This window comes from Stylophora pistillata, chromosome 14 (assembly GCF_964205215.1).
Source record: "Stylophora pistillata chromosome 14, jaStyPist1.2, whole genome shotgun sequence".
Lineage (NCBI taxonomy): Eukaryota > Metazoa > Cnidaria > Anthozoa > Scleractinia > Pocilloporidae > Stylophora > Stylophora pistillata.
In genome coordinates this window covers 2,416,399-2,440,000 of record NC_142532.1, presented here as the reverse complement: position 1 = coordinate 2,440,000, position 23,602 = coordinate 2,416,399, and the positions used below count along the sequence as shown (strand labels likewise).

General features: G+C 38.2%; 2 protein-coding genes across 3 annotated transcripts in view; one reads left to right on the top strand and one right to left on the bottom strand.

The window, feature by feature from the left end:
* The window catches only part of LOC111323363 (carbamoyl-phosphate synthase [ammonia], mitochondrial), a 27,726-nt gene extending 14,534 nt beyond the window's left edge, over positions 1–13,192 (bottom strand). Inside the window, exons 1-18 of the mRNA XM_088745760.1 lie at positions 12,900–13,192; positions 11,319–11,428; positions 10,507–10,651; positions 10,290–10,379; positions 9,716–9,772; positions 8,545–8,637; positions 6,616–6,705; positions 6,108–6,236; positions 5,520–5,626; positions 5,275–5,416; positions 4,512–4,589; positions 4,324–4,419; positions 3,486–3,581; positions 3,015–3,089; positions 2,077–2,191; positions 1,783–1,829; positions 965–1,075; positions 623–751 (exon numbers count right to left, since the gene is read on the bottom strand). Of these exons, the coding sequence (XP_088601886.1) occupies positions 623–751; positions 965–1,075; positions 1,783–1,829; positions 2,077–2,191; positions 3,015–3,089; positions 3,486–3,581; positions 4,324–4,419; positions 4,512–4,589; positions 5,275–5,416; positions 5,520–5,626; positions 6,108–6,236; positions 6,616–6,705; positions 8,545–8,637; positions 9,716–9,772; positions 10,290–10,379; positions 10,507–10,651; positions 11,319–11,428; positions 12,900–12,995 (1,806 nt within the window). The 5' untranslated portion in view covers positions 12,996–13,192. The remainder of the gene's footprint in view (positions 1–622; positions 752–964; positions 1,076–1,782; positions 1,830–2,076; positions 2,192–3,014; positions 3,090–3,485; positions 3,582–4,323; positions 4,420–4,511; positions 4,590–5,274; positions 5,417–5,519; positions 5,627–6,107; positions 6,237–6,615; positions 6,706–8,544; positions 8,638–9,715; positions 9,773–10,289; positions 10,380–10,506; positions 10,652–11,318; positions 11,429–12,899) is intronic.
* Positions 13,193–13,275: 83 nt separating this feature from the next.
* LOC111323364 (N-acetylglutamate synthase, mitochondrial) lies at positions 13,276–23,436 on the top strand. 2 transcript variants are annotated; one of them, XM_088745769.1, is made up of 14 exons: positions 13,276–13,789; positions 14,087–14,209; positions 14,537–14,772; positions 15,148–15,204; positions 15,774–15,936; positions 17,566–17,646; positions 18,923–19,022; positions 19,320–19,413; positions 19,623–19,700; positions 19,829–19,916; positions 20,096–20,190; positions 20,722–20,775; positions 21,662–21,747; positions 22,116–23,436. In XM_088745769.1, the coding sequence occupies exons 1-14, from the start codon at positions 13,598–13,600 to the stop codon at positions 22,172–22,174; spliced, it is 1,506 nt and encodes a 501-aa protein (XP_088601895.1). In that variant the 5' UTR covers positions 13,276–13,597; the 3' UTR covers positions 22,175–23,436. The 2 variants fall into 2 exon arrangements, with proteins under 2 accessions (XP_088601895.1, XP_088601894.1); XM_088745768.1 differs by having other exon boundaries at positions 15,145–15,204.
* Positions 23,437–23,602: the final 166 nt, after the last annotated feature.

Genomic DNA, 23,602 nt, shown 5'->3' with positions numbered 1-23,602 from the left:
CTGCGTTGATTAATAAAGAACGCTGCTTCCTCACCTAAGCACGAACGTGAAAGAGAGGAAAAGTATAAACTCTTACGAGGAATCGAGCCTCAGACCTTCGAATTTCAAACTCTGATCCTCTACCACTGAGCTACAGCTAACTACGTGGTGAGCTAGCCATCTGAAGGTCTAAGGTTTAATTTCTCTGGAGGACTCATATATTTTTGTTTTTGTCATGCGCTCAAAAACATACTCACTAATTTCACCACTCCGTTCAGAATTTAGCATCTTTCCCAGTCTGCTTAGATTGATTCGTGGTTTTGTGTTCTCGAAGTGCATCTATCCCAAAAATAGCTACGGATACCCTACTGTACTAAACGAGGGGACGCTCTGCCCCGTGGTGTCAGCCCGTATTTTTTTATGAACCACGTTTGAGCGGACGGCGCGCGACCTATCTACATTGAATTGAACCATTACATACCTTTTTCTGTTTTAATGCTCACAGAGAAAAGAGAAGTGAAATATAGCTAATCGAGTGTAACAAATACAAAGAGGAAACAAATCATTGTTTGTCTAAAACTTTTAACAGGGTTATTCATTGTCTAGCTTGTACAACTGACGAGTTTCAATTTATCGAAATCACCTGTCTTGCGACTTCTCTCAATTTCTCTTCATTTTCACACAGGCCGGATCCCAGTCCTCCAAGAGCATAAGCAGCGCGAACCATTACAGGAAACCCAATGTTCTTGGCGGCCTTTACAGCCGACTCTTCCTGCAACAGATAACTTACGCATCAAAACGTTTACGTATACAAAAGATTCAGTTTTAGGATTAAAAGTACTAGAAAACAAAATAGTACCAAAACTGATCACACAATCGTATATTGAGCCGATTTAGGTAAGGGTCAGTAGTTCTGGTGGAGGCAGTGAATGACGTTTTGACAACTGCGCTGATCAAGATTGTGTGACTTGATCATAAGACTTACCGTTTCCACAGCGACGCTAGGGGCTATCTTCTCTCCGATCTCTGTAAGTTTGTCAGAAAAAATTTGCCTGTCTTCCGTGGCTTTGACTGACTCTATCGGTGTTCCGAGCACCTGAAAATACAAAATGTCTAGCACATGCACTTCATTGCCAAGGAAAGCTGCTTGATTTTGTGTGATAAAGAAAAATGACCAATGAAAATCTACTGTAGAGGGATAACTGAGGGGAACGTGCTGCCTTTGCTACGGCATCCGCAAATGGTTAGACGTTCTAGTCCTCTCGGCTAAGGACGATACATTGTAGGCCCCGTCTCCTGCATCTCCTCTGTGCCAGTTAGCAGGGAACGTTAAAGAACCCAGCGCTTCTTGCAAAGAGTAAGGAACATAGCTCCTGGTGCTGTGGTGACCTTGTTCTCAAACAAATTCCTAAATTGGGGAACACATGCCAATTTTCCCTTCAAAAATCGTAAACTGCTCGATGCAGTCTGGCCAAAGCCCCCCCCCCCCGCAAAGTGTTGCAAAGCGCATTTCAGTATATTAATATGGAGAGTGCGCGATAGAAATGCAGTATTATCATTATCATGGTTAAGAAGTACCTAGTACAATCATGGATCCTATAAAAGTAGTTAATACCGCTTGGATTTGGCTTTTACTGTAATATGATTGGCTAACACCTCTTATGTGATCGAAATACTTGCCTCTCATTGGTTCGGAGCTATCCAAGCGATGTTAACTACTTATAAACATTGTACCTTGATTTTGAGCTTGTCCTAATCAAAAAAGTTTAAAAGTACAAGCATGAAAGCAAAAAAAGTTCACACCTCAACACCATATCTCTTCAACAATCCCTTGTCATACAGCTCAACTCCTAAACAGAGCAGAAAAAAAAATAATTGAACCCTTTAAAACCCTGAGTGTGACCAACATGTCATTTCTCCTTACAATAATACAGCTGAATCATTCATAAAGATCATGAGAATAAAAGAAATGATCGCCAACCTGAGATGCGTTGATCGTCAAACAAAATTTTCCAAGTCAGTACAAAAGGAAATGTATAGAAAATAGTATGGAGGATAAGAAGTAGGCAAGAGTAAATGCATCATTTCCGAACATACCGCAGTTTAAGGCTGTTTGACCACCCATTGATAATAGAATGCCATCTGGTCTTTCACGCCTGATGACATCTTCAACAAACTGTTCAGTTATGGGCACAAAGTACACTACATCTGCCTGGGACAAGAAAACGAACGAGATTTAAGAGTGTGGCTGTATGCACTTTGACTATCAGTTTAGTGAAGCGCGGTAAACGTTTGGTGACGAGATTTTGGCCTTAAAAACTACGGTTTGGTTTCCAAACGTAACCGAGTTTAAAGAGTTGTGCGTCGCCAAAAGCCAGACGTGAAAGCCTGCCAAGAGGTCAAACGACGGCGCTGCCACGGGAAAAGGAACCAGTTGCCAGTAATGACAACACGATTCTAGCATCAAAAAGTGGTTGCCAATCTTCTGTCGCGCCTCACTTAACTGAAAATCGTAGTAAACTCTGGTGGAAAATTGTTATTTTAATTATGAGGCGCTAGGATTTAACGTAAATTTGCGACACTTTCCTGCGGTTCAAACTGTAAACAGGAAATGATTGTAGTTGGACAGCTCACGAAAAGAATGCTGATAATTAACAATTGTTCCACGAGCGCGCGTTGGATATGAGATGATAGACAGCCAACGAGGCGCGTAGCGCCGAGTTGGCTATAATCATCTCATATCCAACAAGCGCGAGTGGAATAATTGTTTTATTAAAAACGCCCCCAAGAAATTATTATTTTGTATGAAGAAACTGGATTTTTTAGCACCCTTTTGATTTTAAGCTGATGCGTACGCTTACCATATTTGTAGATTATGGTATATTGGCTGATATACCATAATGGCTAAGCCAATAAAAAGTCTTGAATTGCATTATCCAATGATCCAGTCTTTAATAATTGTTAATAATTAATAATTAACAATTAATAATTAACAATTAATAATTAATAATTAATAATTGCGAATGATTCTGTACCTGCTTCTCTCCTTCTGCATTAGTTTGAACTGAAGCGATGTTGGGGTTCATTAGAACAGTCTTCAAATTTTCTTCCTACAAAAGATATAAACACATGAAACATTACACGTAGTGTACAATGTTAAGTTATCAATCACTGAAAAAGAGACATCCTCAAAATATTGCATCATGAATTGGGGCAATCCGTCTTTCTTCAGGCCAATCAGTCCATTTGGCTTTAGGGAATAACTTCAAAAAAATAACTCAATTGATAAATCAAGTCCTTCCTTTTCGGCGAAGTCTGTCACGTAAGTAAGAAAAACAAAAGTGAAAAAAAATTTAATGTTAGCGCGCTAGAGCTTCACACAGCACGCTAACACCAATTTGTTTTGCTAATTCTTTTTACACGCGCGACAGACTTCACTAAAGAGGAAGGACCACTTGTAAGCTTTAAATAAAATAAGAAATCTGATTCTTTCTAAGGTAACATACCTTTAACGCCTTTATTGCTTGAGAACCAGAGTAGTCAAACTCACCAGCTTGACCGATGGACAAACCACCAGAGCCCAACACTAACACTTTTGACACCTGGAAAACCAACAGGTTACTTGATTTTAAATCAAGGTAGTGAGGTTTTTCAGAAAATCGCTCTTGAAAATGACTTTCACACTAAAAATTCCCGAATTTAGTTTATTTTCAAGTGCAAAAGGATAATACTTCTACTTCGTAAAAATCGTTCATTTTAGGTGCAAATTGTAGATACATCTTTAATCTTCAAAAAGCCGTCCATTGATTAAGAAGCAAACACTTCCAAAACTTAGAAAAGCGAGTTTTACGAAGGCTAGTTGGCCAATTTTGGCCCATTCTTCTCTAATCAAGGGCTCCTTAAAGCGAGGTCGCCTTCAAATTTGATTATGAATAATTAATGATGTCCACCCATTCTGCCCTATGCAGTGTTAACTGTTTATGTTCTATATGCATCAGGCAATAAGACTTGTTCGATTTAGAGAACGTTAGTAACTGTTGTACATTTAAGGCTGGAAAATTAACAAGGGAGTTGCCAAAAAAGTTGTTGTGATCTACAACAAATGCGTGTGAAGTATACTCAAAGTAAGATGGGAAGACATAGGAATCGGAAAGAAAGAGAAAACGGAAGACACTAGAAAGCAGCTCGTACAGGTGAAAAAGAGAGAAAGGACGTGGGATAGAAATCCTGGAATGAGGTCAGGACCACAGCAACTGAAAGAGAGGGAGTCGCGGGGCTAATGTGCCACACAGCTTGGGGTGGGTAGAAAGATGACAGGTAAATCCCGGGATGAAGATTCCTTACCTTTGGGGGTGTTGGAACTTTGAATGGTCTCCCCATAGCATGGTCCACCGATGTTTTCCCACCTTTGACAAGATTCATGAATGTGTCAAAAAGAAACTAAAAGAAAAAGAAAAGAAAAAGGCAGGTTAGAAAAAGAGTCAAAATTTTATGGTTGTGGGAGCTCAAGCAAAGAGTCAATTGAAAGTCACCTCTGTGTCCGTTGGTCCACCAAATGCTTCTGGATGAAATTGTGCGGTGAAGATGGGTTTGTCTTTGTGCATAATGCCCTATGAATGGACAATGTAAGTAAAAGAATCAATGAATAAATTAAATAGATAATTTGGTTTTGATCAACTGAATTTATAATGTAAAGGATTGACTAAAGCTGACATTTCGAGCGTTAGCCCTTTGTCAGAGCGAACAACGATGGGCCTCAAACTATCCCCATTAGAATCTCTTTACGAGATGGCCAATTTACATTTATCAATTCCAGTTGATAAAACCAAAGTTTCTTGTTTTACTCCCCACAGTTTCTTTGGAAACTTGACACCTTCATTCATGAATAAATCAAGTAGATAACTTAAAAAAAATGATGTTATTCATTCATCAGAAAATCTCAGTCCCCTTAACCATCAGTTTCTGCGCTCAGATTTTTTTGTCTGTCCTATGCGCATTACGAAGAAAACAGAATCATTTTTCTTTTTTTATCAAGACCAAGCGAAAAATTTTAGTAATACATCTTCCTTATTCAGAGAAGCAAGTATGTGAAAATAGGTAAACCCAAAATATGTTGGCTTGTACAGTCAAGGATTTCCATAACACCCAGTTACCGGCAGTTTACCCAGTCTCTCGCAACCCGTCTGTTGAGCATGCAAACACGCTCTCGTGTTTGTGTTTCGCCAAATAGTAAAACTGCCTTTTATGTCATGGGCAGCTGCTTATGAAAAAATTTATTTAAAGCCCTGCTTGTACCTCATTTGTGTTGTCATTGGCATTAATAAACAGTGATTTCCAATCTGAAGGGAGAGTTTTCTCATCAATTGCATATCCATGATTTTGGGAGGTTATAAATGCTTGTCCGTTTAGCTGGTTTATCACTGGCTGATTATGTCCTCTGGATAGGATAGAAATACAGTATATAACTGAGTCTCTAAGTTGTCAAAAGTCGATTTGGTTACACTTTAAATATGATTAAAAGGTAATCAAAATTAATTTACCTGTTTCCAAGTGGGAGCTTGTAAGTCTGTGCACCAGCTGCCAGACCAGTGAGTTGGTTCCCCATACAGATACCAAATATTGGCTGGTTACGCCCATTCTTTAACACCTTGAATAGATGAACAAAGAGAAAAAGAAAAATACTCATTGATACTTATTTGTCAGTGGCACAGAAAAACAGAGCAGTTTCTTGTTTTGAACTCTAGGGTCAATTCAACCTGGACCTGCTATTATGGACTGTGTTTAGGGACAAAAAAATTGTTATCAACTACATGTCCTTCACGAGAAAACAAGGAGGAGTTTAAGACAAAAAAGGACCAAAAAGTGCAATATGGTCATCTTCATTATCCTAAATTATAACTATTCTAAAATTTTTTTCAGTGTTTCAAAAATTCAAAATAAACAGAGCCCCTGAAATTATTGGTAAGTGAACACTGTCTTTTGCATAAAAGCCAAATCAGTAAATGCTGCAAATTTATTGCTTGTTCATAGTATAAAATTCAGAGTCAGTATATCCCTCTCCTTGGTAACTAAATTTTTTATTTTTTTTCTGACAAAGTTCACTAGTGTTAATGTGAAGACAACCAAACCTTGCGCAGATTCAGAACAGCATCCCATGCCAAGGCAGGATCTCCAGGCCCATTAGAAATAAACAAACCATCATAGATATCCTCGGAATAATCATAATTCCAGGGCACCAAGTGAACCTCTGCATCTCTCTACAAAACCAAAGGCACGACAAAACATGGCTAGATCTAACCCACACTAGTGTCTAGAAATCAGACACTATGGTCTAACATTATATTTCTCTAAAAAACCAAAGGCACGACAAAACATAGTTAGATCTAACTCACACTGGTGTCTAAACATCAGACGTTATGGTCTAACATTGCATTTTAGACACTTGTGTCTAAATAGGACACTAGTGTCTAAACTCCCATTTTAGACAATTCTGTCACGAGACTTTACTGTCTAAAATCAGACACTAAGTCTAAATTCGAACTCTATTGTCAAAAATAGGACACCAGTGTTTAAAATGAGACCTAAGTGTCCAAGATCAGACCATAATGAGCCATATCAATCTGTAACTTAACATACCATTACTAAGTTCCTGATCATATTTTGTTTCACACCACAGTCAACAACTATGACTTTGTATGGATTTCCTTTACCAAAAATTTGTGTCTCCTGAAAAATAAAAATCAGAATCAATCTTTAATTTCTTGCAATGTACTGCAAAAAGAGAAGAAAGCAGATGGACTGGAGAAGAAGAATTATAGGATAGGGTAATGAGTTGAATCAATTTGTTATCTGACTGTTAACTTTGATGACTAATTTGATGTCAGAATGACTAAATGGTGAACCTTTTCTGGAGAGGTAGATGCTGTGGCCCTATGGTTGGTGCCCTGGGCTGAGGGAGATGCTGTGGCCCTGTGGTTGTGCCCTGGGCCGAGGGAGATACTGTGGCCCTATGGTTGGTGCCCTGGGCCGGAGGAGATGCTGTGGCCCTCATAGTTGGTGCCCTAGGCCAAGGGAGAGGCTGTGGCCCTATGGTTGGTGCCCTGGGCCGGGGAAGATGCTGTGGCCCTATGGTTGGTGCCCGGGGCTGGGGGAGATGCTGTGGCCCTATGGTTGGTGCCCTGGGCCGAGGGAGATGCTGTGGCTCTATGGTTGGTGCCCTGGGCCGAGAGAGATGCTGTGGCCCTATGGTTGGTGCCCTGGGCCGAGGGAGATGCTGTGGCCCTATGGTTGGTGCCCTGGGCCGAGGGAGATGCTGTGGCCCTATGGTTGGTGCCCTGGGCCGGGGAAGATGCTGTGGCCCTATGGTTGGTGCCCTGGGCCGAGGGAGATGCTGTGGCCCTATGCTTGGTGCCCTGGGCTGGGGGAGATGCTGTGGCCCTATGGTTGGTGCCCTGGGCCGAGGTAGATGCTGTGGCCCTATGGTTGGTGCCCTAAGCCGAGAGAGATGCTGTGGCCCTATGGTTGGTGCCCTGGGCCGGGTTGTTCAAAGGTGGGTTAAGATAACCCAGGGTTAGTGTTAGATCTAAGGCTTAGATCTAAAAGTTTTAAAAGTCAATTCAGTTTAATTTCATTTGTCTAAATTTTGATGATTGAATGCTCCAAAAGAATTGGGAAATTTATCCTAAAACTGCTTTTGAACAGAGAAATATAGAAACCTGGATTAAAATTTAACCCTGGGTTTGCGCTAATCGGCCTTTGAACAACTGGACCCTGGACTCTGGGCTGAAAGGTCTGAGTTTGAGACAAAGGGGGGGGGGGGGAGAGTGGGGCATGTGTTGTGTTCTTGTACAAAATACTTTATTCTTAAGATAATTATCTCCACCCAGGAGTATATATGGGTGCCAGTGAATTGTCAGGGAGGCCTGATGAAATGCTGGAGGGGGGGAGGGGGGTAACCGTACAATGGACTTGCATCTCATCCAAGGCAGGAATAGTGATTGCTTACCCTAGTTGTTTTATGCTAAGGCAAATGGGATAAGCTCTGTCTCGGGTGTGCCACTTTGCCTAAGTACAGACTTTGCCTTAAGCCTTTAACTCCCAGAAGTGATAAAACAGGTGATGAGAATATTCTAACTTATCATTTAGAAGTTGTTATCTTGATCTAGCACCAAATTATTGTAACTAATTTACAAGGAAATGTGTGGCAGCTAAAGAGGAGAATCAAAATTCAGATATTGGGAGTAGCTGTGAAAAGGTGGGGTAGGGTGTGACAAGCAATGGAGGGGAAAATGGGAACAATGTCAGTGTCTGAACAAATGTGCACTTACCCCTCCCCTAACCCAACAACAGGTAAGGTTAATATTGGCTTATGGGAGGGGTAGGTGCACAGTTGTTCAGAAACTGAGATTGATCTGGAAAATACCATGGAAGAAGGAGTTTGCAAAGAGAAGGGAATAAACTGATTGATGAAGCAATTGAAAAGAATTCTTTGATGAAATTTTTAGGTCTTTTTGTACAGGAAAACAGTCAATAATAGAGAACAAAGAGGAGAAAAGAAGAACAAACCTGGACAGAAACTTCAGCTGTCAAATTCCTCTTATTAGGATCAATAAATTCTACAGGCTGATCTTCGAATTCTATTTTACCAAGAATGGTTCCCTGAAAAGCAGAAAAATAACATCTGATATCTTTAATAAACATACAAAAAAAAAAAATACATAATTATATATGAATTGCATGATGGTATGTAACATACCGTTGAGGTTATTGTGGCCAGACACCACTAAAATCAGAAAATGTTTCTTCTGCAGTTGGAAGTGGACTAGCTAGCTCTTACATAAAAGCAAAGCCTCCTAAGAACTGAACACAGAGACCCAGCTGCCAAAGTCAAACCCATGAGCTCCTGAGACTGAGTCATAGTGTGCCACCACTGAGCCCACCATCTCTATTATCTTAACCTTTTCACTCCTAAGATCTCATTAGTAATTCTCCTTACTATCTGCTATACAACTCCTAGGATGTTGGTTTGGAGAATTTGGTATTGGATCAATTAATACAGGGCTTGACACTTGAACCGTAGCCAACTAGCCACAGAATAGTAGAAATTCAGTTTTGGCTAGTGGTTTTTGATTTTCACTTGTCAGTTTGGCTAGGAAATGAACTGAAATTGTCATAACATCTAAAATGTCCCTAGCAACTTGGCTAGTAAGTTGAAAAGTTAGTGTCAAGCCCTGTATAATAATTATGACATAAATACGTAGACTACCCTAGTACGTCTTTATTTGTGTATCACGTGACGAGCAATAAAGCGCCTTTGCAAGTGGGATAGATTGGAGTGGGATAGATCTTGTGTGATGTCCAAACCATCTCTGGATTCTTGTATTTTGCCACCATAGCTTAGCTTTTTTTTTTTTTTTTTTTTTTCGATCAGTGATTCTTTACGAATGATGTGAAACCAAGATTAAAGAATGATGGCTTTGTTTGGTGTGGATTTTTGCTGTACTCTGACACCATGTAAAATAAACACACAGTAAAATGGCTGACATTGTTGCAAAGGTGCTTTATTTCTTGTCATGTGATACACAAATAAAGACGCGCTTAAGGGTAGTCTACATATTTATGTCACAGTAATCACCTAATTGGTATTTTTCTTTATTCTCCTCACTTCTCTGCTTAGCTCTGAGTTAATGCTGTAAGGAGAAATTCTGTCTTGATAATGAAGAAATTTACAACATACCTTGTCTCTTATAATCTTGGTCAACATTCTTGTATCTACTCCATACAAGGCTGGAATCTATTTTACATCAAGGAACACACATTATTATCATTACGTCATTTCTCAGATGAACTACAGGTTTTACAGGTTTGTATCAGAAATTAACAAACTTAGATTTTCAAATTAATTATGTAAGATAAGTAAATTTAACAAATGGACAGTGGTTTAGTGTGGTTAATTGTACTCTTATAGACAATGATATTCATCATTACCATAACGGTGGCCAAAATGTTGTGGACTCACAAGGTGCAACCGAGTGAGTCCGAAACAAATTTTGACCACTGTGGTGACAAATATTGCTGTCAAGAAGAGTACAGACCATGCTAAACCACTTTCCATTTGTTTCTTTACTACAATATCAATGTCAAAGAAAATAATTTTTTAAGGTGCATGACAATAGTGTGAATTTAACATTAATGAAAGCAGTGTTGTCTGTACTCTTATGGACAATGACAAATTGACAATATTCTTGCCAATTGTAAAGACTAAGAAAGATGGTAAGCTTTAAGCTTGGTAAAAAAATTAATATCGATACCTTTTCTTCCTGCAACCATTCTGAAAGTGACTTCACCGCATTCCAGTGACTATAATTATGAGAATAATCCTGAACAAGCAATCCAGACACCTGGTAAAAAAAAAACAAAACAAACAAAAGCAAACAAAAGAAAATTTAGTTATTTCTAGAGGAGTATAGTTGGAAAATGAAAGGGAAACATAGCACATAAGTGATCTGATTAAAATCCCACTTGTACCTGTATATTTTCTGATTCCACATGTTTTAATAATCCATATTTATCTCTTTCTTTTGTGCTTGGCACACCATAATTACCCACTATAGGATAAGTCAAGGTCAGTATCTGTCCTCTGTAACTTGGATCTGTGAGGGCTTCAGGGTACCTGAAAATTTGTAAGAAAAAAAACTCCATATGAAATAATCCTGATTAATTTGAGTTAAACACCTCTAATCTTCCTCTTACTGACAAAATAAAAAAAAAAAAAGAAACACTTTGCTGATGGTTGAATACTCATTTTTTATTAATTTATTTTTCTACTTTTTTGTTTTGATATACACTGAATCGAAATATGGCGTCCAATTTGAATTGCCATTGTTCTGGACTTACTAGCCTCTCACACATGTGATAATCCTTTTGTGTTTCCATGTGAAGATGAGGCTAGTCAGTCCAGAACAACGGTAATTCAAATTGAATGCCATATTTCAATTCGGTGTATTGGTTTTCAGTTGTTGTTTTTTAGAAAATTCATTTGTCATCAATCAATGCTCCAGGCTTACCTTCTTACAAAATGGCCATTCGGCAATCTAAAATCTTACAATGGTTAAGAGAATTATAATTATAGAGGAATATATTGAGAAGAGTAAAGTTTAAGTACTTCAAGTTTAATAGCAAGATAATTATGTTTCTGTCCTCACAAGAATTTTGATTTCAGACAAGCAATAAAAAAGCCCACAGGTCTGATGAAGTAGGGGAGGGGGGGCTCAGTCTCTCTGGACCCCTCCCCAACAAACACCACTGTCGGTAAAAATCTGATGTGTAAAAAAACTAACCCAGTCAGACCAGTATTAAAGACCACTTCCCCAGATGTAGATTTGCTATGACCAAAGGAATATCCTTTAAGGCGAGTTCCATCCTCTAGTACCAACGATGCAGACAAACTCTGAAGAGAGAAACATTCATAGAAAGTCATGCTCTGGAGAAATGAGGAGCTAGGGAGGAAGATATTATCTATAACACCTAAAATATCAACTTTAAAAATTCATCAAAATTGTCTGTACAGCTACCATACTTCTTAAAATAAATGCACAGACACTTGTTCAAAATTTTGGATACAAAAAGGGGCGCTAATTCAAAGAAGGGTCCTTATTAAGAAAATATTAAGTCGTACTGATTCTACTGAAGTTGAAGCTTGAAAATAGTTCTAAATAAGTGGCAACTGAATGGTTTTAATTGTAGGCCTGGGATCTAAGAAAGTGAGGGAGGAGGGGTGTTTATTTAAGAGGGGCACTAGTATGATATCATAACATAGGGGGGTGGTGGTTATTTGGGGTAGGACTCTCATTAGAGCAGGGGCACTTATTCAAGGAAATATATTTAGATAAAGCGATGGGATATTTTTGTTTTGTCCAAGGATAATAACTGTCACAAACAGAAATTATTAAAAATACAAATGAATAAAGGCTGATAGTTTCGAAAGAAACTGTTTGGGGTTGCGTCGGTGGGAGTAACGAAATAATTTGGATATATCAACAAAGTTGAAATGGTAAATTGGCCACCGTAATGATTACAAATGCTGACGTTTCGAGCGTTAGCCCTTCGTCGGAGCGAAGGGCTAACGCTCGAAACGTTAGCTTTTGTAATCATTACGGTGGCCAATTTACATTTCAACTTTGTTGATATATCCAAATTATTTTATTAAAAATACACTCCATCCATAGTTGACAGGTTCGGCTAAGACAAAAACAAACCTTTTGCCAACCAACAAGAGGGCTACAATAAAGGTTATTGTTCTTTACCGTGGTTTTAGAGGGTTTCTGTTGTAGTAGAAAAATAGCCAGGATCGATAGGCATTAAACTCTTGAAAACGTTTAAAACCCTTTCAAATCATCATTTTACAAAGATGAAATTCCTCATAAATTATGCCGAATTTTTCAATTTTTCTACGAATTAATACTCTTTGTTCAACTTCAGTGAAAAATGCAGATACTCTTTAATACTACGATCTTTTGCCCCCCCCCCCCTCCCACTGAGGAGTTATGAAATTAAATTATACCCTCCAGACTAACACGTGCAACGAGCATGAGCCGATTTCGAGAAAGATTCATCATATTCTTGTATTTGGACATAATGTGTAAAGCGCTCAATTGCGAAATAGAACTACCTGTCATGATTTTTTGGATACCACGAAAAATTAAGCTTCCTGCCTAATTTAATCTAACAATCGAATGCACGTGCATATGTGGAAGACAATCTGCCTTAGCTTGGGGCAGATTAAAAAAACACTTGATCGATCTATGCAACGTGGCCAAAATTATGTTTTCTTGCGTAAGATAAGACGATCGTGCGTCTCTCAAGGTACCTCAGAAAAATTCGAGACACTAGAATGAAATCAATCTTACAACTGTTTATACCTTTCGTGATCTCGTCGAAACAGATGAAAGCTTAGCGGCTGAAAAGGCAGTTTTCCCTCTTCGTAGTAGGCTCGAAGCTCGCAGGATCATAGACATCTTTCATTACATAAAAAAAAAAGGTGCGCCGATTGCCAACCAAAAGGCAATGTTGAGGAAGTGATGAATAAATTTTCTTCCTATTCAGACGTAAATCTGAAAAGAGGACACGTAATCATAACAGAAAGCTATTGATCACACGTAGCAAATATCAACACAATATTCTTTTAGCTAATGTTTTGGTTTCAATCCCCAGCAATATGGCGCGAAAATTCAATGAAACGTGAACATCACGTGCAATTAACATGATAACCAATCAGAATCGATGAAATCGATTGATAAGTGCGCCGCCATTTTCAACACAAGAGTAAACTAAAACGGGAAAGTTGAAGAAAAGCAGTTGTGTAATTCTAAAAATTTGAATGATAATGGAAAGAGTGATTAATTAATTCTACCGAGGATTTGTTGGAGCTAAACCGGTTTTTTCTTGAGATCACAATACTATATGATGCAATCAAATTTTTGTGATTCCTCCTACGCGAGATCTCCTCAAGCTGAAAACGATAAAGTCAAGGTCACAGTTTGAACGGCAAATAGCACTTTGGCAACTAACTTTGTGTCGTCAAAATGATATCTTCTATCAAGAGTTCAAGTGGGTTGTCATGAGGGGAACACGGGTTTTGGGACGGCCTTTTGGTCGTTTAGTTCATTGCCGATTAGGAAAGATCAAAGAGTTATTCAAAGGGAGTAATTGTCATAAACCTTGGGAGAGATGCTTGTTTACTTCGAGCCAAAATCTGAAGCTGTTTTCTGATTCGAGCAGGCAACAAGATTTACGACGATTTCTAGAGGAGGTAAATTACTTGAAAGAGACGAATAATAATTGTCAGGTGTTAAGTCTGTTGCATTGTGTATTTAGTCTGGTAAAACAGAATTAACCCTGACCTTGAAAAAACAATACAAAGTAATGTTGACAAACTTAACAAGGCAAAACCATTTATTGTAGAAAATGAGTCTGAGTCAATTAGTTATAATCCAGGTGAAGTATGACATACTTTATACTCATTTCTAAAGTTGAATATCCAAGGTATTTCATTCGCCATGAATTGAATCCTCACTATCTGAGACCTGTGGATTGTTCCTCATTTCAGATTGGTACAGACCCTAAGGAGGCACGCTATTGGCTGCGGCAGTTTCAGCAGCATGAATCTACCCCTGATCAGCCATTTGCTGTCGTACAAGTTGACTCTGCAATATTAAATGATAAAGTTATGGTGGGTTCAATTTGATTTGTAACAATTAGCCACGTTTTATGGCATCAGGTCCAACAATTTTTGCAAGGGAATTTCTTCTTTAAAATCTCAAACTTCCCAAGAGTGACTAGGATCTAATTTCTCCTTACAATATCACCCCTGAATCAAACATTAAGGTCACGAGAAGAAAGGAAATGATCACCAACTAAAGAAGCTCTTGATTGTTGAACAAATTCTCCTCAACAGTACCCTAGGAAATGTATAGAGAACAGTATGGAGAATATGCATAGGGTTTAATGTTAAGGTGTAGAGGATGAATTCCAAGCTTTCTTCTGTTATTTCCTCTAGTTAGAAAAGCTTTCATCATGTTTGGCATTCCTTCACCGCAATGGGATGCCTGTGATCATAGTTCATGGCTTGGATCCTCATTCAGATACTGAAAACAGGGATCCCAAGTTGAGAAGAGCTAAGTTGATTGAAGACAACATAGAACTTGTTGATCTTTTGGAAAAACATGGAAGTAAAGCAAGACCCTTTATGGGTTCTGGTCATGTTCTCTCAGCACTGGAGCTTGATGAACCTGGGTAAGTTGCATATGCAGCTATCATCCATGCATCTTTGTATGTGTTAGTTACGGAAGGAAGCAAAAAGTCCTAGCAACACAATAAGGAGTAGATGTTGCAGTGACAACTAGCTTTGTGTGACATGGAGAAATTTTGTGGGATTCTAAGTTCCTGCGGAACATTTGTTTTTACTCTGGAGTAAGTTGTATATATTCAAACTGGGTTCAATTTGAGCTTATGATTATGATGAGAAAATTAGCACAAACAGCTTTTTACCAGAATAGTAAGCTACAAGTCAGGCTCAAGCAACTTAAATTCTTGACAAGGAGCATGAAAAAGGAAATTATCAGTTTTGCAAATGTTTGATAATTCATATATTAACATTTTTTTCAGCAGTGCTTTTAGTGGAAAGATATGTGAGGTGGATGTAAGACCATTACAGTGGTGTCTAAGGTATTTCTATTGGAAACTTGCAATTGTTTACAAATAGGCAATTTTTGTTAGAGTTAGATATGTTCAGACTGTCTTCTAAAAATGATATATTGTGGCTTAGAAGGTCTAGATAATTGAATGACTTTAGGTTCACATTTCATTAAGACTCTGAATTAAGAGGCCTCAAAGCTCGCCTTTTTGCATGTGGCAACCCTAGATCAAAACATGGCAGCCAAAGATAAAATTTTAGTGTTAGGCAAAAATGAGAGGAGAAATGGATATGCACAATAGTATGTGAGGCATAATACTTGCAAAACAATGGAGAAAAAGGCATTTTAGTTGTCATTAAACTAAAACAACAGATTGTTACTTGTATTTTAAGAAAATGTAAATCTCACTGTAACTTTAGACAATAAGCACCATACAACCAATAGAAACATTATTGCTTGTTACACGATGGTAAATGCAGGTTCCCAAATTGTGCTACAATACAAATATAACCACCAAAATTTAATTCTACTCTGTGATAAGATAACTAAAACAGTCTTAGCCTGAAGCACTTATGATTGTACCTGTATTGATCTTTCCAGATCTGGACATATTCCTGTGTTGACAGCTGTTGGGGAATCCCCCTCAGGTCAAGTGCTCTGTGTGGAATCTCATCATGCAGCTGTCAGAATCGCAGAAGAGTTACAGCCAATGAAAGTCATGTTTCTGAACACAGCCGGGGGATTAGTCAATAGACAAGGAAATGTAAGTGTTGAGAGTATTTATTTGAATTGTTATTATCAAATTATTATTATAGTTAGATAGATGGGTTTTTAGTATAGAATTAACTAAGTCAACTGATGGAAAAACTGTGTATAAATAAAGTTATTAAAAACTGGATCATTGGATAATGCAATTCAAGACTTTTTATTGGCTTAGCAATTATGGTATATGAGCCAGTATACCATAATCTACAAATATGGTGAGCATACGTGTCAGCTTAAAATCAAAAGGGAGCTAAAAAATCCAGTTTCTTCTTACAAAATAATAATTTCTTAGGGGTGTTTTTAACAAAACAATTATTCCACTCGCGCTTGTTGGATATGAGATGATTATAGCCAACGAGGCGCGTAGCGCCTCGTTGGCTATCTATCATCTCATATCCAACACGCGCTCGTGGAATAATTGTTAATTATCCTATCCTATCCTAGGGAATAGCACTGGTTGTCACATGACCTGTCTGCCCTGCCCCCTTGCAATCCTATAGGGGTGGATGGTTTGCTAGTACCCTTATGTGGTACAAGATTGAGTATCGACTCCAAGATCTTATTGTTGATTCATCCCTCTAGCTAATTTAACTATAAAGAATTGTGATAACATCGAAAAGTTTAAAAATTAAAAACCATCTTGGTTTAAGAAAAATATGACGACGTTTCGACGTTCGCTTAACATCAATAGGGACCTTAAGCAACCACGACGGCGACGGCTATGAGGACATGGAAAAACAAGAGATCTAATTGGCAGAACAATAGTTCAACACGTGCATTTTGAAACTTTGTACATTTCTTAGCCGTCCTATGCAAAACAACAACGTGAAATCGCCAAAATTTGCGTCGTCTGCGAACCAAAACCGCGACGGCAAATTATTTTAATTTCCATTTGGAACTCAACGCTACTTTTATACGTCACACTGAAGTTGAGCTGTGGCGCCGTATGAGACAGTAAGCTCATGCAGCCATTTTTGAAATTCTAACTAAGAGTAAGAGTAGAAATTCATTTTTTAATTGAAGTCTTCCTTGGTGTTCCTTTCCTGACTGCTTTAAGGTCCCTATTATCAAGTCAATAATAAGTGAAATGAGAACAAATATAAATGTAAAAGCTGCCACACATTTCCTTGTAAATCAGTTATAAGAATTTGGTGTTGGGTCAGGATAAGGACTTCTACCTGATAAGTTTGAATATTCTCATTATCTCTTTGCTAGATAATGTGTGGCTATTAAAGGCAGAACTTTCATGTTAATCACTTCTGGGAATTAAAGGATTTATATATCTTATTAACCAAGCGTGAGGGCCGTACTGGGAGAATATCGACCTGAGGTCTTGACAGTATGGACCGAGCGCAGCAAGGTCCGTACAAAAAAGACCGAGGGCCGATATTCTTCCAGTACGGTCCCAAGCAAGCTTGGTTAATAAGAGATTTATTATACGACTTAAGTTCAAAGGGACACAAGTGCAGTATCATTTGGGACCATTCGGGACAGTGCCCGGTCCAATACTTAGAGAATATTGGACCGTCAATGGAGCATTTTGATTGGTTGATTTTAGTTATTGGCCCTCTGACTGCCCAAGTCGTGTAATAAAAGGCAGTTATTGACACTCGGTAATATTTGGTAGGTTGTTGGTAATGTAAATGTTGCTGATGATCTGGAGAGTTTGCTACAACAGCCATGGTATACTGAGACAATGCGAGAACAGGTATTTTTTGGTTTCCATGAACCATTTAATTTTGTGCATTGTAATACCTAAAATGTCTCTTTGGCTTGGCGCCTCTATAGTCTTTTGCTGGTTTCAGAATAGTTTGCCGTCTTCTCAAGCAATCAGATGCATTAAACTAAAACTAATCGTGATGTGTTTTCCTTTGCTTCAGACAGTCTGCATAATGCAAATCAATAATTATTTTTACATCGAATGCTCATCAGCCACTTAAATATTCTCCTTTTTTGATTTGCTCTGGTGGTCACTTTGGTATTATGACTCTCCACTGAAATATGCTGAAAGCTGTCTCTTTGTGAGAACCTAGCCATTCAGACCCATTTGTTTGAAGAGTGTGGCTAGTGCTATCCACTGTATAAATCTCTATCTGTTGGATAATGCAGTACATTTTGAGATACAATGAATATAAGAAGTTCTTATATTTTGAACTGCGGTATTAGATACGTATGATGCACGATCCTCGCAGTAGATAGCGCTATTTATGCAATAGTGAAACTCAGACCTGAAAAAAATCAGGCCTGTACGGGACTCGAACCACTGACCTCTGCGATACTAGTGCAGCGCTCTACCAATTGAGCTAACAAGCCAACTGGGAGCAGGCCGTTAAGTTGATTCGTAATAAACCCGTGAAAGTGATAAATGAGATACAATGAATATAAGAACTTCTTATATTCAATGTATCTCATTTATCACTTTCACGGGTTTATTACGAATCAACTTAACGGCCTGCTCCCAGTTGGCTTGTTAGCTCAATTGGTAGAGCGCTGCACTAGTATCGCAGAGGTCAGTGGTTCGAGTCCCGTACAGGCCTGATTTTTGTCAGGTCTGATTTTCGCTATTGCATAAATAGCGCTATCTACTGCGAGGATTGTGCATCATACACAGTACATTTTGTTAGCACTTATCTGCTGGATAGGGATTTATTGGTTGAATAAAGTTATCCATCCTTTGAACAATCAGGCCAAGATTTTTAAGTAAAACACTTTAATGTCTTTTTTTACCGCTATAGGAGTAACTAAGTGTGGCCAAATTGCTTTTGTTTTTAATGCCTGATAAAATATTAGTTATCATAAGTGGTCTAGATAGTCACTGTAGAATTAAGAATACCTTTGAATGGTTAAGCTGAAAAACGATGTATCAATCACCATCATGGTAAATGCTGATTGTTTTCTTGAACAATTAGATTTCATTAGGGAGGTTTGCATGTTTAAATATCACAAAGCTCAGATTTTGTAACCATTTCTTCTCACTTTGCTAGGTGGTTTCAATTGCAAAACTGCTGAATACTTTACCTATGGATTCATCTGCTGTTATCACTAGTGCTGACTCTTTGATCACTGAATTATTCACTCACAATGGTATGTCTTGGAAAAACATTTGAATGCTTTTTATCTAAACTTTAAATTTTAATCTCACTTTGATTTCTGGGATTAAAAATGTAAGGTACAAAAGTGCTATATCTTGCCACATGGATGACTGAACACTGATAACCAAATTGTCAAAATTGTGCAGAAAATTAAGTACCAACATTTTTTTATAGTTGCCACGGTAGTCAAATTTGTTTGAAGCTTGGAGCACTGTTACCTCTTTAATTTACATGTTGGTGATATAATGTACCATTCCACTATATGTTATAACTCTTTGTATTCTCTCAGGTTCTGGTACTATGTTTCTGAGACCAGAAAAAATTGTCAAACATCATTCACTGGAGACTGTTGATACTGACAGGCTCAAGGATCTTCTAGTTAAGTAAGTAAAACATGGCATTTAAAAGAGACTGGGCATGAATTCATAGGATGCTGTTTATGTATGTTTGTTCAGTGGTGTATTGCTGTCAAGGTGGCCCTGGTTCTAGTGCTGGTTGTAAGGGAAACATATAGAGACCAGAATGGAGAATATGCTTTCCAATCTTAGGATGTAAAGGGTCAAAAAAATTTATTTGTTTTTCTTATTTTCAGATCATTTGATAAACCTCTGACTCCAGAATACTTCTCGTCCTTAGAAAATCGCCTTCACACCTTGTATGTCACAGAGAGGTGAGTACTTGGCTCACACAAAGATCTTCAAGACTAATTTTCCCAATTATTTTGGCTGATCTTTTCTATCAGTTCAAACATTTTGGATTTGGTTATTAAAACAAACAATGTCCCTTATTCCATTACAGTTACAGTACAGCAGCAGTGATTACCCTGGAAAATGGCCTTGATGACATTCCATACATGGATAAATTTACTGTTGGCAGAAACAGTCAGGTATAATTTATTGTAAGTTGCAAACTTTGCTTAAGATGAAGAGGGTTGTAAATGCTTGAGATATATTAAGCTTACACATTCGTATAAATAGTAGCTCTATTTGTCGCTAATTATCATTTAATTACCAGGCAATCACAAAAATTATGATAGTAATGAACATGTGCTTTTGCTACAAATAGGGTCTTGGAACAAGTGACAACTTGTGGAAGAAAATAAAGCAGGATTTTAGCAGCCTATTTTGGAGATCTAGAGGAACAAATCGCATTAATCCTTGGTAATTTTTCAATTTATGCGTTTTCCAGAAAGTAAGGAATGTGCAGAGTAACATGTAAATCTTACTTGACATAGACATAGATGTTGAGCTTGTTTATTTATTCATTTAGCTTTGCCAACCGGCAGGGACACCGCAACAGCTTGCGCCGATTACTGCGGGCCCAATAAACCCACCCGTCCCACCCCATGGGGGGACATCCATCACACAGTATCTCGTGTGTGGGAAATTAATGTCTCCTACCTCTAACCCTGCAGGAGACAGGACCTCCATTTATTCATCCCTATCCGAGAAGACTAGAATATCTAACCATTAATTTCTTGATGTTATAGAAAGGCAGCAAATTCTTCTAAATTATCTTAAGACCCTGAGTGTTGGTCCAGCCAGGGCTCGAACCCTCGATCTCCCGCACAACAGTCCAGCGCTCTATCCATTGAGCTAACCAGGAGGCGGTTGTATGTGGTGTATGTTCACTACCTTGGCATACATGCTAATAATCTGAATTTAATTTTTTTCTGGTGTTATTCATGTCAGGTATTTCATCAGGTCTGATGGTAGTTGGACAAATGGAATGTGGACTGTATTCTGGTAAAGTATTGTCCCACAACAATTATCAGTGTTGTACAAATAGGTTCTTTCAGATGTATTGGCTCAGATTGTAATTGACTGTGAATATGTGAAAATCATAGATGTGAACTGTGAGTTAAAGAATGAATATTAAAGTTATTCTCATCAAATATTAATATTTTGAATATTAAAGCAATTTTTGCAGTAATGAACACTACTTGAGCAGTGAAAATAAGGTCTGAAAAAAATTCAGGCCTGTATGGGATTTGAACCCATGACCTTGTAGTGCTCTACAAACTGAGCTTTTATGATAGCTTTGATATTCAGGATTATAATTACCATTTACCTGGGTGGAAAGCACTTGAATGACTAATAACAGGTTTTTAAACATTTTCCTGATTGTAGCTTATTTTTGAGATTGGATGGTACCTAACTAGAGAAAAACTGTGATAGAAAAACTTATCTAGTATAGGCCATTTTATAGTTGTGTACTTAATCGCTAAGCCTTTGATTTGGAGTGAAGCTGAAGGTGACCTTGTGGCAATAGAGATCAGTATCTAGTTGGCACAATAACAAAGTAATTTACCTTTGAAAAGCAGCAATGTTTGTATCATAACAAGGTCACCTTTATCCCCTCTCTTATTCAAAGGCTTGGCAACCAAGCACACAACTGTAAAATGGACTATTGGCAATCACATTGCTGTCAAATAACCACATCGCTGTGCTGTAAGTTATTAGTTCTTCCTACAAGGTGATGACAAGTTTTGAAGGTATTATATCCCAATCGTCCCAAAAAATTTTTCTTTAACGAGTCAACTTCTCTGTTATGGGAGATCCATCACAATCCCTGATGTTAATAGTTTCTCCCTCGTTATTCATTTATTTAATTTTTTTTTTTTTTTTTCAGGTATGGAGTAAATGATCATATCTTGACGCACAAGCTTGTTCAACACGCAATTCAGTTACCACCATCCTTTGATCCTATTGCTCCTCGTAAGTACAGTATGGTGTTTTTGGTATCTGAAGAAGTCTGTATCCTGCTACTGGCTTATTCAGTTTTAGTGTTTGGCTGCTTCTTGTGGTGAGAACATGGCTTTAGTTAATGTTAACCATGTTTGGGTTCAGATCGAAAGGTCTGGATCAGAGTCCTGGTATTATTGTTGTTCCAGGGTGAGACACACTGACCTTTCTCTCCCCCCCCCTCCCCTAGTAGTCAGTCTACTTTGCAAGTTGTACCTTGTAATCACATCAGTCTCAAGTCTTATCTGTATTGTGAACTGCACCATTTGATCAGGAATTCATTAACCACATTACTATGTTAATATGGTCAAAAATTTTCACATTCTCTTATTCAATTTCAGATGATGAGGCCAGCAATAAGGGAGTTATTTCTTCCAATGGATATCACAAATATCTTTGATGAAAGAGGCTATATACCCTGGATTAATATTTACTCAAATTAATATGTACCTTATTGACCAAGTGGGGCCAGACAGGAAAATATTTTGCTCAAGGTCATGATGTATGGACCGAGTGCAGCGAGGTACATGCATCGAGAACAAGAGTCAAACATTTTTGCATCCAGCCCAATCTAACTCAGTCAAGAAGCATTTTATCATATGAATGCTGATTAAGTTTTAGAAAATTCAAAACAATTTTCCTTTATCTGAAATAGGATGCTATATACTGGCCTGTGTGGGAAAACCACAAAAAAAAGGATTTTCTCATTTCTGTTCACTTCTGTCAATTGTTTTTTGATAATGGTTCGGATAAAGGGATAACAACAGCGAACAATGTCGCCATACAAATGCCTGACAGCTTTTTCTGGATGGGCGCATATCAGCTTTCTCTATGGGATTGCAGAAGTGGGCCCAGGTCATTTGACAATAGTTAATATCATTTATTTGGCACAATTATTATTTTACTAGTGATAAATAAGTTACATTGAAACATGTATCCAGGTAGGATATTTTTCACAGTATGAAGACAAAAGTATTTAAAATGGGTTTTCCAATACAAATAGCAGTGCAGCCACTGTCTAACCAATTAAGCATGACTGAGTATTTAAAACTTGTAGCTTTAAGATTTTTGTGGGTTTAAGAGGTTTAGAGCATAGGAAACTACTGGGAAATATAAGAGGGCCTAGTAACAATTATTTCGATACAAGTGTTGGAGAGTTTTTTTGTCAAACAAACTTAAACCCATGCATGTCTGTTTGTGTGTGTGTGAAAGTACCATAATAGGTTTGGAAGTTTGTTCAATAAGAATTGTGGGTTGTGCCTAGTATATGGTGTAAAAAAAGTAAAGTCGGTTTACGAGCCTAGTGGCCCATTAGGCCGGTACTTAACTCCGGTTTCTGTAGCATGAAGTGTCTAGGAGTATTTCTACTCCCCCCTGGATGGGATGCTAGTCCATCGCAGGGTTACCCCCAGCATTAAATTGCTGGTACCCATTTATACACCTGGGTGAAGAGAGGCACTGAGAGTAAAGTGTCTTGCCTAAGAACACAACACAATGTCCCGGCCGGGGCTCGAACCCAGACCACTTGATCTGGAGTTGAGCGCACTAACCATGAGGCCACCGCGCCTCCACTAGTATATGGTGTAGAATGTCATAAAAATTCATGTTTAATGCTGCTATGTATCCCTCAAATAAAAAGTGGTGAAAACCATGGGAACAGCTGGATTGTCATACAGTTTCTTGCAGGTGATCTTGAGTTCATATAATCATTTGGTTAATCGCTAACACAATCTGCTACTTGTATCAGCAACTGGGTGGGGGGGGGGGGGGGTGTTTAAGCAACTGAGCTGACCAAAGAGCCTTGATCCAATGATCCTGATAGATTGAC